At 47.9% G+C, this 13,871-nt stretch overlaps 1 protein-coding gene across 1 annotated transcript in view; it reads right to left on the bottom strand.

The window, feature by feature from the left end:
- The window catches only part of CDRT4 (CMT1A duplicated region transcript 4), a 58,002-nt gene extending 46,399 nt beyond the window's left edge, over window positions 1–11,603 (bottom strand). Inside the window, exon 1 of the mRNA XM_065415594.1 lies at window positions 11,495–11,603. Coding sequence (XP_065271666.1) covers window positions 11,495–11,603 — 109 coding nt within the window. The remainder of the gene's footprint in view (window positions 1–11,494) is intronic.
- Between the last annotated feature and the right edge of the window lie 2,268 nt (window positions 11,604–13,871).

Here is a 13,871-nt window from a genome sequence, read left to right as displayed (position 1 = left end):
ATCCACACACAAATATATATATATATATATATATATATATATATATATATATATATATATATATTTGCAAGAAAGGGCCATTTTTGACTAATATTTTCTATAGGAAATTTCTAAACAAAACCTTTGTTGGGTTTCTAACTGCATTTTTCATTTCAGTTTGGTATTCAAAAAACAACAAGAAACAAAAATTTCAATTTGAATCAAAATGGAACAACATTTTTAGTTTTGTTTAGTTTCAAAAGACCCCCTGAAGAATCTCAAATAAAAATGTTTTGTTCAACATGTTTCGCTGGGAAATAAGAGACATTTTTTCAGCCAGGTCTGTTTGCGACTGTCCGTTTGATGGCCCATGTGGAATAACAAATACAAGGTCCTGGTCCATTTTCCAACAGATGGATGTCCACCTTGCCAAACCCATCCTCCCATCTAGGTAGTCTCAGCAGTGAGACCAATGACTGAACAGTCATGAAGACTGAACATTTCTCCTTGAGCTTCTTTCTCCAGCTCAGGGTTGAGGCAGATGGTCAGTAGTGTGTGGAGAACCTTGCACTGCTGTTCCCTCAAGCTTTACTTATTCTGTTGATAGAGAAATTCTGTCTCCAAGCTCCTCAATATATCACTTTCCAGCACCCACTTAGGGTACATCTATGGAAGCGTGTAGAGTTCAGTGTGGTATAAATAGCTGTGTAGACGGGAAGCATGGCTTAGGTGAGTACATTAGAAACTTTCCCCATTTAATCCAGCCCAGAGAAATCTTGACCCAATCCTAACAGGAAAACTTGATGAAATATCTATTCCACCAGGAGCGTGTGCTTCAGACACTTAACAAGCACATTGTAAGTTGGCAAGTGTTAGAGTCACAAGGAAAATGTCAGTCATTTCTAATTGAATTCATGTATTCCACCCACTGAAGATAGATACTCAAGAAGCCAGCAGTGATCATGTGAGTGACAATCATCCAGGCATTGTCACCTCTCTGGCATCTGCACCACTTCCTGGAACAAATAAAATGTGAGTAAAAAGACCAGAAAAGATGCTCCTGAACTCACAATGGATGGACGCCATTTATATATCTCTTTATGCTATTGTAGATGGTTGGAAATTGTGTGTTGAAATTGGAGGGCGGGGGGGCGTATTTGTGGTTTTTGTGGGGAGGTTGATGAAAAGTGGCTTGTCAACAAAATGGAAATTTACATAACTTTTTTTAATGGCTAAAATCTAAAATTTTGGGGTTTTCTTTCAAACACCAACCCCTAAAAAAAATTCGTTTGCCAAAAAAGAAACTTTTCAGTTTTTCAAATAAACCTCCAAAAATTGAGATGGAAACATTTAGAAGAAAACTAAAAGGTTTCATTTTTGTCAGGATTTGAGGGTGCAGGTAGAAATACAAGTCCCAGCCAGCTGTAGGCTGATATACCAAAGACATCATTAATTAATACAAGACAAAATGGACACTCAACTAAAGGAACCAACAGCCTCCTCCCAAACAGCCATCTTTCCTAGACACGACACCTTTGGAAAAGGTCTGATTAGATAGGCCAACAAACTCAGAGCTTGGCTACCCCAGGTCTTAGTGCACACCAGCTGGGCTGTGAGTTCTAATGTACAATAGCGTGCCGTGATCTAATGGTCCGTGCAGACCTGGCTGGCGCAGTACATGTTCCCTAGTGTGCATCGATATAGTACTGTGAAATGGGACTACGTCAGCACACGCTAGGGAACTTTTAGTGCACACCAGCAGGGTTTACACAGACAGTTAGTGGGCAATGTGCTGATGTGCACTAGAATCTACACCCCAGCTGGTTCACACTCATGCACTTCAGACACTGCTCGAGCAGCTGTGGAAGCGAGTTCAAGAACTGAGGGTCCTTCATTGAGCATGCTTCCTCATTGCAGCCCCAACACAGGTGGGACAGGTGCAGAGAAGGGCTACTAGGATGGTCCAAGGAATGGAAAACCTGCCATATGAGAGGAGACTCAAAGAGCTTGGCTGTTTAGCCTAACCAAATAAAGACTATGGGGAGATATGATTGCTCTCTATAAATACATCAGAGGGATAAATACCAGGGTGGGAGGGGGTTATTTAAGTTAAGCACCAGAGTGGACACAAGAACAAATGGATATAAACTGGCCTTCAACAAATTTAGGCTTGAAATTAGATGAAGGTTTCTAACCATCAGAGCGTGAAGTCCTGGAACAGCTTTCCAAGGGGGGCAGTGGGGGGCAAAAAACCTAACTGGCTTCAGGACTGAGCTGGATAAGTTTCTGGAGGGGAGGTATGATGAGATTTCCTATAATGGCATGTGGCCCATTGGCGACTGCTGGCAGCAAATATCTCCAGTGACTGGTGATGGGACACAAGAGGGGAAGGGCTCTGAGTTACTACAGAGAATTCTTTCCCCGGTGTCTGGCTGGTGGGTCTCACCCACATGCTCAGGATCTAACTGATCGCCATATTTGGGGTCGGGAAGAAATTTCCCCCGGGTCAGATTGGCAGAGCTACCCTGGCGTTTTTCGCCTTCCTCTGCAGCATGGGCCATGGGTCACTTACAGGTTTAAACTAGAGTCAATGGTGGATTTTCTGTAACTTGAAGTCTTTAAACCATGATTTGAGGACTTCAATAACTCAGCCAGAAGTTAGGGGTCTATTACAGGAGTGGATGAGTGAGGTTCTGTGGCCTGCAATATGCAGGGAGTCAGACTAGATGATCATGATGGTCCCGTATGACCTTAAAGTAGATAAGTCTATGGTGTGTGTTGGGGTGGAATGTATAGGAGGTGACCAGAAGAGCACACTGCACTCCAGCTGGTGTATGGTCCCAAGCTGGTATAACAGAGCAGCCCCCAGGCTATTGTGGCCTGCGGCAGGGCTGGGGCAGAGAATGAGGGAGTATTAACCAGTTCCTTGTTAGCATCTGGCTCTGCATGCAGCAGAGAACCTGGCCCAACAGTTCTGCTAGATGAGGCATAAACCTTTAGCTGAACTGACCGGAGCTGTAGTAAACGTGCCTCAATTTACTAGCTACAGCCTTGTGGCCTCTGTAACAGGCCGAGAGCCAGAATGCTTAGGCCCTCCTGTGTAAGAAGGAAACTGATGTCAGGGGGCTGGCAGTGAAGGCCTATAGCTTAGCCGCAAGGTCACAATACTAGCACCATCTGTTTTCTGTGTCCCCCTGGGCAGGACTCCAAGCTTATAACAACATATGCAAATATCTTTCTCCATACAGTACACGTTATTTGCCTCCTCCAGCACTCTGACGGCCAGTGGTTGTCAGCAAGGCTTTGGAGATGGACTCTCTGTTGTGTCCTGGCAACTATGCACACCTCGCCTCTAGGGAGAAATTGCAAGCCGCATGGCAAGCAGACCAGCCAGTGTTTTTGCCTGTCAAATGAAGCCGTAAAGTTTGGTCGTGCTAAGTGAATGCCAATGGCTTTGCTGGCTTTATAAGCGCATCCTTTTCTCTAAGGCGGTGTTCCGCAGCCCACGGTCGCTGAGCCTGAGGGTTCAGACAATGTTATTATAACCCCTACCACGTGGGTGGCAACAGAAACATCTGCAGGCTGATGGACGCGTACAGTACGACGTGAGCTAAGAAAAATAAGTGGTCGAAAAGAAACTCGCCCCACCCACCTCAAGATGTCCGGAGCGTGACTGCTCTGCTGCCAGCTGTTTGGATTTTGGAGACAGTCTGTCTTTCATGAGGGAAGGGGGCTGGGTTCTGCCTTCCTCAGCCAGCTGGTCCCACAATTGTAAAGAGCCCAACTCCTGCTCCCTTCTGCAGCAGGAGAGGGGGAGCAAACCCTGCAGATCTGCTGCGTCTGTGCACGGCTAGATTGCAGGAACCGCCAGGGAGGCATGCTTCCTGTGTGCCACAGGGCCCAGCTCCAGGATACTATTATCCTGGGGTGGCCACGCACAGTGGTTCTTTGGCGGCAGGAGTGGAGAACAGGCTATTATGTGGATCCCCCCTTCCTTCCCCATGCCACGGCGAGGGGCTGCAGCAACTACTCCAGTTCTTCGGCTGCAGTATTTGCTGCAAAGTGGTGTGATGGCTGCCAGCTTGACCCACACACCAGGATTGAACCAGGAACCTTCATGGCTACAAGCATGAGCTGCTACAGCTAAAGAGCCAAGGCTCCACAGCTAGACTCATACCCCCTGCAGATCTGGGACTGAGGGGGACCTGTCACACACTCACCGCTGGGCTACTGCAGCGTGGCTTCCTGGGAGGAAAGATTCCTCCCCCCTCCAGTCCGCGAGCATGCAACCAAGTGAGTTGGGCTTTGGGGAGAGGATTTAGACCAAAGTGCCTATGGACAGTACAATGACTGTGACTCTCTTTCTGGGTGTGACTCCTAGATATACCTCTAGGATATGTGCTTGCATCGTTGAAGCTGGGGTTAATTGCTGCATGGTGCATACACACACACACACACACGACATCCAGGCACTGTTGCAATGTGCACTCACTAAAAGAAAAGGCCACAGGTGGGGCTGCTTTAAATCATGTATGGAAATTAATGGGAAAGGGAACTGATTGTTACTGAAGCGAATCGCCTTGAGCAGCAGCCCCTGTTAGCCTGATGGCTCAGGATCACGTCTTGTGCTGTTAGTGGTCTCCTGAGTGAGAGTTCCTCCTTCTGTTTCCATTGTCCCTTCCTAGGGACCATGAGGGGCTCCCGACCTATCTATCCAATTTCTAACGAGCATCTCTTGGAGAAAGTCCTACACTCCTTCTCGCTCTTCTTCCCTTTGCTCTTTGTTTCCCTCATCTCAGCTGCCCTCCTTGGAGTTTTCCTTTCAATCTAATTCCACCGACACAAACTGGACTAGGCTTTCCGTTTTTTGAAGCTGTTGGTGAATCTACGGTGGGATTTCCCATGTGGCCAAATCTCATTGAAGGTCAATGGGAGCTGGGTGCCAAACAGCCTTTGAAAAATCTCAGCCCTAGCACAGAAGACAGGTGTCACGCTGACGGCTCTGCAGGGTGCCATTCTCCATCTGTTCTCAGCACAGGTATTAGCAACCCTCACCTTACTGCCCGGTCTCCATCGGCACCAGGGCTGGCCAGTCACCACCAGCCCTTGCCCTCTGTGCTGAGACTAAGGGTATTAGTTAGTGCCAGTCATGGAAGTGGGCTCTATGATGCAGATACCCACACACCATGAAGGTCAAGTTCATCCCTGGGGTAACCCACACCCATTCTGTGTGGCGCTCGGGTCACAAAGAACAGCTGAGCTGCTACAGCCTGGGCTAACACAGCTGGCTCTTTCATTTGTGGCTGTAGAGCCTCATGCATTTAGATCTCCAAGTCCTGGGTTCAATTCCCCCAGCTGACAGCCTGCTCTGGAGCATGCAGTAACATTAGCAAGCAGGGGTAACTCCTACTGATGATGACTTAGGCGAGGGTTGAATTTGTTGCACAGACTCATTTCATACTGAACAGTAACTACTTTTAGTCCCCAGCACGTAAGTGCATTCACCCTAGTGACCGAGAGACTGACGGGTCTGTAGACCATTACTCAGCCCCCACACCATTTGGTGTCCTTCTAAGCCTCTCACAAATGACTATTTTACACAGCACCTCTGCAGCACGCAGAGGATGCCCCACCACAGGAGGAATTCTCAAAGGACCATTACATTGGCTTTAGAGCTGCTATGAGCTTCCAGGGCTGATGTTCTGACCCTCTATCAGTCATTGACAGTATACTACCACCCACGCTCCATTCTGGATATCTAAGGGCCTGATACGGCCTCCATTCCTGTAGTGTCTGAGTGCCTCAGAATCTTTGATGAATTTGTCTTCCCAACACACAGGTGGAGAAATACTATTATCCCCATTTGAGAGATGGGAAACTGAGGCACAGAGAGTCTAAGGGCCATGCTCAGCCACCTCCCAAGTGTGTGGGGCAGCATGGGAGAAAGCAGAAAGGTGCCTGACTGAACATTGAACAAGCGGGCAGTGGAGGCTGGCATCATGACCGGGTGATCAGAGGCAGGAGCCGACCTTTCAGTAACCAATGAGAGATGATAGGTCTGATGCAATAGAGAAAGGGGAACCCGTTGAGGGACATTAAGAGAGGGATGACATGGTCCAAGCGATGGGCAAGGAAAATGACTGTTGGAGCAGCCTTCTAAATGATATGAGCAGCACACGACAGCCTTTGTCAAGGCCGAAGAGAACATTGCTGCAATAATGAAAAAGCGAGCTGAGAGCCAGGAGGAGAGAGCGTTGGCTGTGTGGATGGACAGGAAAGGCCAGATCTTAGCTGTCCTACTGAAAGAATCTCCAAGACTCAGACAGCCTGGCTGTGAGGACCTAAAGAGAAGTCCGAGTCGAAGATGACACCCAGGTTACAAGCCTCAGTGACAAGTGGAATGGCGGTATTATCCACAGTAGGAGGGAGTGGGACGGCTTGGGGTGGGGAGAGAGAGGCAATCTTAGCCATTCTGAACTCCAGCTGACAGCTAGACATCCACAAGGAGATGCCAGAGAGACAGGCTGAGACTGTAGTTTGGATAGAAGACAGGTCTGGAGTAGAGATGTCCAAACATCACTCGTTTGGCTGTATTTGCACACGTTTAAATGAAAACAATAAGTCACACACCCATATTTTGCTATGTTGTGCTCTTCCACTTCTGGAATACCAGTACTCTCTGTAAAATATCACCTCTCTTTAGGACGGATAGCTTCATGACATTAATGGCCAAATACAACAGATTTCCCCTCTCCCCACTCCACCCCCCCAGCCATTCCTATAAAAGCTGCTATCAACAGCTGACTTCAAAATCCTGTGCCCAGCAGACTGTGCAGAGATGCTGCTGCTGTTTCTGTAGCGCAGGGCGACTTGGCAGCTCTGCAGAATAGTTTTGTCCACATTCTCAGAGGTATGTAACCACATAATGGCCGTACAAGGCCTTCGGTGGGAATGGAAGCCAGGCTGCATCTGTCCGTCCATGAAATCAATCCTAGCACATGGCAGTCATATAGTGGGTGACTTGCCAGCTCAATGCTTTGCTTTGAGATTCTGGCACCATCCCTACTTCCAATTTCATTGAGAGCCAACGGAGCAGATTTCCAGTAAAGAACAATTGCACCTCTTCTTACAGCATGCAATAAACAGATAACGTGTTGATATCTGACTCCCTGGACTGAATCAACTACAAAACAATGCACTTAGCTAGGGAGACAGTAACCCTGCCTAGTGAAAATAAGTTTAACCACTACTGTGTTCATACTAAACCGGCTTAGAGAGAGGACTAATCAATGTTAGACAACTTTGGGCTAGGTTCTCATTTGAGTCATACTGATTTACACTGAGAATCATCTTCATGCCATCTGCTGGAAGTTACACAACTTGTGATCCTAACAGGGGCAGCTCCAAACGCGTGCCAGCGCTCCAAACGCGTGCCTGGGGCAGCAAGCCGCGGGGGGCGGGCTGACGGTCGCTGTGAGGGCGGCAATCAGGCTGCCTTTGGCGGCTTGCCTGCGGGAGGTCCGCCAGTCCCGCGGTTTCGGTGGCAATTCGGCGGCGGGTATGCCGAAGGCGCGGGACCGGCGGACCTCCCACAGGCACGCCGCCGAATCCGCGCTACCAGCGGCCCTCCCGCAGGCGCACCGCCGAAAGCTGCCTGACTGCCATGCTTGGGGCGGCAAAATACATAGAGCCGCCCCTGGATCCTAACTGGCAAGACCCTGTAGAATAAGATAAATTCCTGGGCCCAATTTTCTCCACTCAGGCACAGTCACTCAGTAGGGACTTCAGAGGGCAGAATTTACAGGTGGGCAAATGATTTGTGACAAGCAACTTCTCTGATCAATTTCACCTCTTTCTGTTTAATTGTCCATGAACAAATTCCAATATTCCCCGGTATATTGGAAATGAATCACAAAGTTAATCAGTGAATAATGATAGGTCTGCGGATAATTTCCAAACAGCTTTTAGTGCATATTCAAACTTCCTGCTGAGTTCCGTAAGTCAAATGGCATTGATTTAATTCCCTGATTGATTGAATGAACTAACCAACAACAGCACAACTTTCAAACGGCACAGTCAAGGGAATCATAGAATCATAGAATATCAGGGTTGGAAGGGACCTCAGGAGGTCATCTAGTCCAACCCCCTGCTCAAAGCAGGACCAATTCCCAACTAAATCATCCCAGCCAGGGCTTTGTCAAGCCGGGCCTTAAAAACCTCCAAGGAAGGAGACTCCACCACCTCCCTAGGTAACGCATTCCAGTGCTTCACCACCCTCCTAGTGAAATAGTGTTTCCTAATATCCAACCTAGACCTCCCCCACTGCAACTTGAGACCATTGCTCCTTGTTCTGTCATCTGCCACCACTGAGAACAGCCGAGCTTCATCCTCTTTGGAACCCCCCCTCAGGTAGTTGAAAGCAGCTATCAAATCCCCCCTCATTCTTCTCTTCTGGAGACTAAACAGTCCCAGTTCCCTCAGCCTCTCCTCATAAGTCATGTGCTCCAGACCCCTAATCATTTTTGTTGCCCTCCGCTGGACTCTTTCCAATTTTTCCACATTCTTCTTGTAGTGTGGGGCCCAAAACTGGACACAGTACTCCAGATGAGGCCTCACCAATGTCGAATAAAGGGGAACGATCACGTTCCTCGATCTGCTGGCAATGCCCCTACTTATACAGCCCAAAATGCCGTTAGCCTTCTTGGCAACAAGAGCACACTGTTGACTCATATCCAGCTTCTTGTCCACTGTGACCCCTAGGTCCTTTTCTGCAGAACTGCTACCTAGCCATTCGGTCCCTAGTCTGTAGCAGTGCATGGGACTCTTCCATCCTAAGTGCAGGACTCTGCACTTGTCCTTGTTGAACCTCATCAGGTTTTTTTTGGCCCAATCCTCTAATTTGTCTAGGTCCCTCTGTATCCGATCCCTACCCTCTAGTGAATCTACCACGCCTCCCAGTTTAGTGTCATCTGCAAACTTGCTGAAAGTGCAGTCCACACCATCCTCCAGATCATTAATAAAGATATTAAACAAAACTGGCCCCAGGACCGACCCTTGGGGCACTCCGCTTGAAACCGGCTGCCAACTAGACATGGAGCCATTGATCACTACCCGTTGAGCCTGACGATCTAGCCAGCTTTCTATCCACCTTACAGTCCATTCATCCAGCCCATACTTCTTTAACTTGCCGGCAAGAATACTGTGGGAGACCGTATCAAAAGCTTTGCTAAAGTCAAGGAATAACACATCCACTGCTTTCCCCTCATCCACAGAGCCAGTTATCTCATCATAGAAGGCAATTAGGTTAGTCAGGCACGACTTCCCCTTGGTGAATCCATGCTGACTGTTCCTGATCACTTTCCTCTCCTCTAAGTGTTTCATAATTGATTCCTTGAGGACCTGCTCCATGATTTTTCCAGGGACTGAGGTGAGGCTGACTGGCCTGTAGTTCCCCGGATCCTCCTTCTTCCCTTTATTAAAGATGGGCACTAAATTAGCCTTTTTCCAGTCATCCGGGACCTCCCCCGATCGCCATGAGTTTTCAAAAATAATGGCTAATGGCTCTGCAATCTCATCCGCCAACTCCTTTAGCACCCTCGGATGCAGCGCATCCGGCCCCATGGACTTGTGCACGTCCAGTTTTTCTAAATAGTCCCGAACCACAGTTCACAGTGAACAATTCTCACTGTCCCTGGTTGGCTCTATATTTTGCAATTTGTTTTTGGTGAATATTTGAGCAGTTGAGCTTAAGGGCTGCTCCACCCCAGGACTTAACCCCCTTCCCCCCAAGCATAAACAGCGCTAGGTCAATGGACGAATTCATCTCTTCACCAAGCTACCGCCTCTCGGTGAGGTGGATTAACTGCAGTGGCAGGAGAACCCCCCAGTTGCTGAAGTGAGTGTCTACACTGAAGCGCTAAAGCAGCACACTGTAGCATGTTAAGTATAGACATAGCCTATGTGACACAGGGCCAGCAAGGGTTACACAACTAGCAGGCTAATTGACCCAGATTCAACCGTTAGTAGAGGATGATTGTGTTTTTTGTGTGTTTACAATCATATATATTGTTTCAGATTGACAATGTAACCAAAACGGTTCCTGTCTATCACTGTATTCTTTTAATTCAGAGATCAAAAGGAGATGTTAACATTTAGATGAACTGTGAATGTAGTGATATCACTGTCTTCATTTCTCTTTGAAGTATGTAGTAAACTACCTGTAAATGGCAGGAGATGGGCAATTGTCTTATGCTAATCCATGCAACTAATCACCGGTGGGGCTAGGAAATAGGAAGTTACTTCAAAGCCACTACTGTTCGCCCAAGGACTGCACACTGTCAAGAGGCTGCTAGACAACTATACAAAGAACTCTCAGGCCCTGATCCTGTTATCTCAGATCTGCTTAAGCTTCATCAGGGGAAGTTTGAGTCACAAGACTGAGGTCTCCAGTTTCATTCTGGATATTGGACTATAGATATAACCTATGGAACTGATTCTAGAATGGATTCTTTGCAACTCTAAAGCTCAACATCTCTACTATGAAACTGACCTAAGAGCTCTATTCATATCTGTATGTAGAATGATCTTTTAACCAATACGTTCTCTTTTCTTTTTTAATAAATTTTAGTTTAGTTAATAAGAATTGGTTGTAAGCATGTATTTGGGTAAGATCTGAAATATTCATTGACCTGGTGGGTCCTTTGGGATTGGTAGAACATTTTATATGATGAACAAGATTTTCAGTCATCTTCATCATATTTAACTTGGCTGTCTGGGTGGGAGCTCAACACTGGGTGCTTTAAAGGAATTGTATTTCTGGCTTCTGGGTAACCAGTAAGGTATTGTAGAAGCTGTTTTGTTGCTGGCTTGGTGAATCTGAGTATTAGAATAACCACCAGTTTGGGAGATTGTCTGCCCCGTTCTTTGCAGTTTGCCTTAATTGAGCAATCTCAGCGTGTCCCCTCCTCCGCCCCCCCCCCCCCCAACCAGGGCTGGCTCCAGCATTTCTGCCGCCCCAAGCAAAAAAAAAAAAAAAAAAAAGCCGCGATCGTGATCGGCGGCGGCAGTACAGCGGCAGGTCCTTCGCTCCTATAGGGAGTGAGGGACCTGCCGCCCCCAAATTGCCACAGGTGCCGCCCCTCTCCCTTGGCCGCCCCAAGCACTTGCTTGTTAAGCTGGTGCCTGGAGCCGGCCCTGCCCCCAACCCCGATCATTGGTTAACATTCACACTCCGTGAGTATTCATACTAGTAAACTGTGAGTAGTAGAGTATCTGTGGAAAGCGAGCACACAAGGGGAGTGAGCACAGTCAAAGTGGCTTTATTTAAGTTTGACTGCATTTTAGAGGGCTTGTTTTTTTCAATATTTGCTCAGCTGTACATGAATTTAACCTTTGAGCTTGCATGGCCACTCCTGTTCCAACAGACCTCAAAGGGAGCGTTGCCATAGACTTCAATGGCAGCAGAATTGAACCGGGGAAGGTACAAGCTACATCACCCACAGTGCAGTCATCTTACCTTTCAGTGAGTTCTTAAAGTTGTAAGCAGTGGCCATTTCCATCTGTGTCAGGTGGTTGAACGCATCCCTTTGAGAAGGCTCCAAGATTTCCTTTAAAAAAACATCCATTTCTGTCTCTCACTAAGCAGGAGGGGTGCAAAACATTGATCACAGACGGCTACGCAATCAAAAACATTTCCAGCTTTTTTCCTCTCTCAGAGGCCTGTGAGCCGAGAGCAGATTGAAGGAAGTTGTACAAGCGCCAGTAAACAATGTGTGTTACTATAGGGACATCACATTACTACCATTCACAGGGAATTGTGGTAGTTACTTTGTACACCACCAGGCACAAAGCCTTAACAAAAGCTCATCAGAGTCATTCCCCTGACTGCAGTGGGTATTGGATCAGACTTTAAACACACATTATACAAGGGGGAGGAGGGAACCCACCACACCCACCCACCCCATTATTAATGTTGCAAAGTCAAACACTCAAAAATTAGGAAATGCCAGAATGAAGATTGCCTGTGCAACTTTAATTCAGACCCCTTGGGTGTATGCATGATAGTCTTTAATTACATGATCACATAATATTTCTTCCACAGGACCTTGGCCTCAGTCAGTGCTCTTCCATTGACCTAGCTACCACCTCTCGGAGAGGTGGCTCTACACAGCAACTGAAGAACCGCCCCCTTCGCAGTCATGTCTACACTGCAGCACTACAGCTGTGCTGCTGTAGCATTTTAAATGTAGACCCAGCCTCTGACTCATCACTATAGTATCCAAGTGCTTCACAAATAGTAATTGCTTTTTTTCTTACAACCTCCTGTGAGCTGTGGGGATGGTATTGTTCCCATTTTACAGATGGAGAACTGAGGCACAGAAAGATTAAAGTCAAAACTATCCACTAATTTTGGGTGCCTGGCTTGAGACAATTAGTATAGGATTTTTTCAGAGTACTTGGGAGAAGGTTTGGGGCTCCAGCAGACAAGGGGGGGGGTAGGAGCTGTAGGAGCAGGGCTAACCTCCACAAAGGGGGAGCTCATGCACCCCCCATGACGCGGATGGTCATGCTTGGTGCTTAGAGCAGGAGTCATGAGTCAGGAATTGGAGCCCCAGGTCAGAGCCAGATTCAGGGTATAGACCCTGTAATTAGATACCCACGGCTGGCCAATGCCAGCTGACTCAGGCTCCCAGGGCTCAGGCTAAAGGGCTGATCAATTGCAGTGTAGACATTTGGGCTCGGGCTGCAGCCTGAGCTCCGGCACCCTCCCACATCTCAGGGCCTACTGCAGGCCCGCCGTGCTTGTTAGGCAGCCCAGAGACTGGTTCTGCTGCAGGCCCTGATTCCTGGGAGCTTGGCACTTTTCCGATGCCATTGCCTTGGATCCTCCCAGCTCCTGTGTGCACTTTGGCGACAGGGTGGGCACTGCTCTCCCTTTCCCAGACTCCCACACGTGCGGCCAAACGCCCTCACAGCTGCCGCTGAACGCTGGCATTCCACGGAATCAGGCAGCAGTTACGCCCACTTGGAAGCGCTGTGCAGTGTGTGTCAGTGTTAGGGCTGCCAAGTCCCAGCACTGTGAACAGTCCCACTGACCCATGGGCTGAAGGACTAGGTCCAAAGCAGTTCAGCAGAGACACAAATCCTACGTGCTGTGAGTGACTCATTGTGAAGTCCTTGGGTAAGTCACACAAACTTCCCTGTGCCTGTTTCTCCAGCTATAAAGTAGATATACTATGCAGTGTGTCTCAGTGGCTAGGGCACTGGACTAGAAGTCAGAGCAGGGGTTCCCAGCTATGCCACTGACTGGTTCTATGATGGTGTCCAAGACACGTCACCCGCTGCTCCTTTGTTTAGATTTCAAGCTTCTTGGGACAGAGGCTGTCTTTTCACTCACCTAGCACAATGTGGTGGGGCTGCTAGGTTCTACCGTAATACAAATTAGCAACCTACTTCACTGACAGGTTGTGAAACAATCCATATTGGTAAAGGGCTTTGAGCTCCTCCGATCAGAGGAATCGTGTAATTCACACGTTCAATTAAAAATATTGGGGGGGGGGGGGAGAAAGTGTGATCTTTCAGCCAAGTGTGCTTTGCACAAAGCCGGCAGTGTTGCTGAATTGGCTTGGCACTCAGGTTTCCCAGGAGGCTGGCTGAACTTTTCCAAACATATTCAGCCCAAGATAGACACTCAGCATGGAAGATTTCAGCCCAGTGAGGCTGAAATCTTTGTTTGCCTCACATGGGGCTGTCACATGCATTTCGAAGGGATTTCCATTACAATCCAGCACTGATCCGTGTTTGCTTATTAGACACCAGAAGGAAAAAAAAAATGGCTTGGATCCTTCATGACTCCCAAGGTGAGGTGGTCAGGCTGGCCCAAGATTTTATGG

Source organism: Emys orbicularis, chromosome 13 (assembly GCF_028017835.1).
Source record: "Emys orbicularis isolate rEmyOrb1 chromosome 13, rEmyOrb1.hap1, whole genome shotgun sequence".
NCBI classification, from domain to species: Eukaryota; Metazoa; Chordata; order Testudines; family Emydidae; genus Emys; species Emys orbicularis.
The sequence above is the reverse complement of the archived record's forward strand: the minus strand, read 5'-3'. Positions and strand labels throughout refer to the sequence as shown.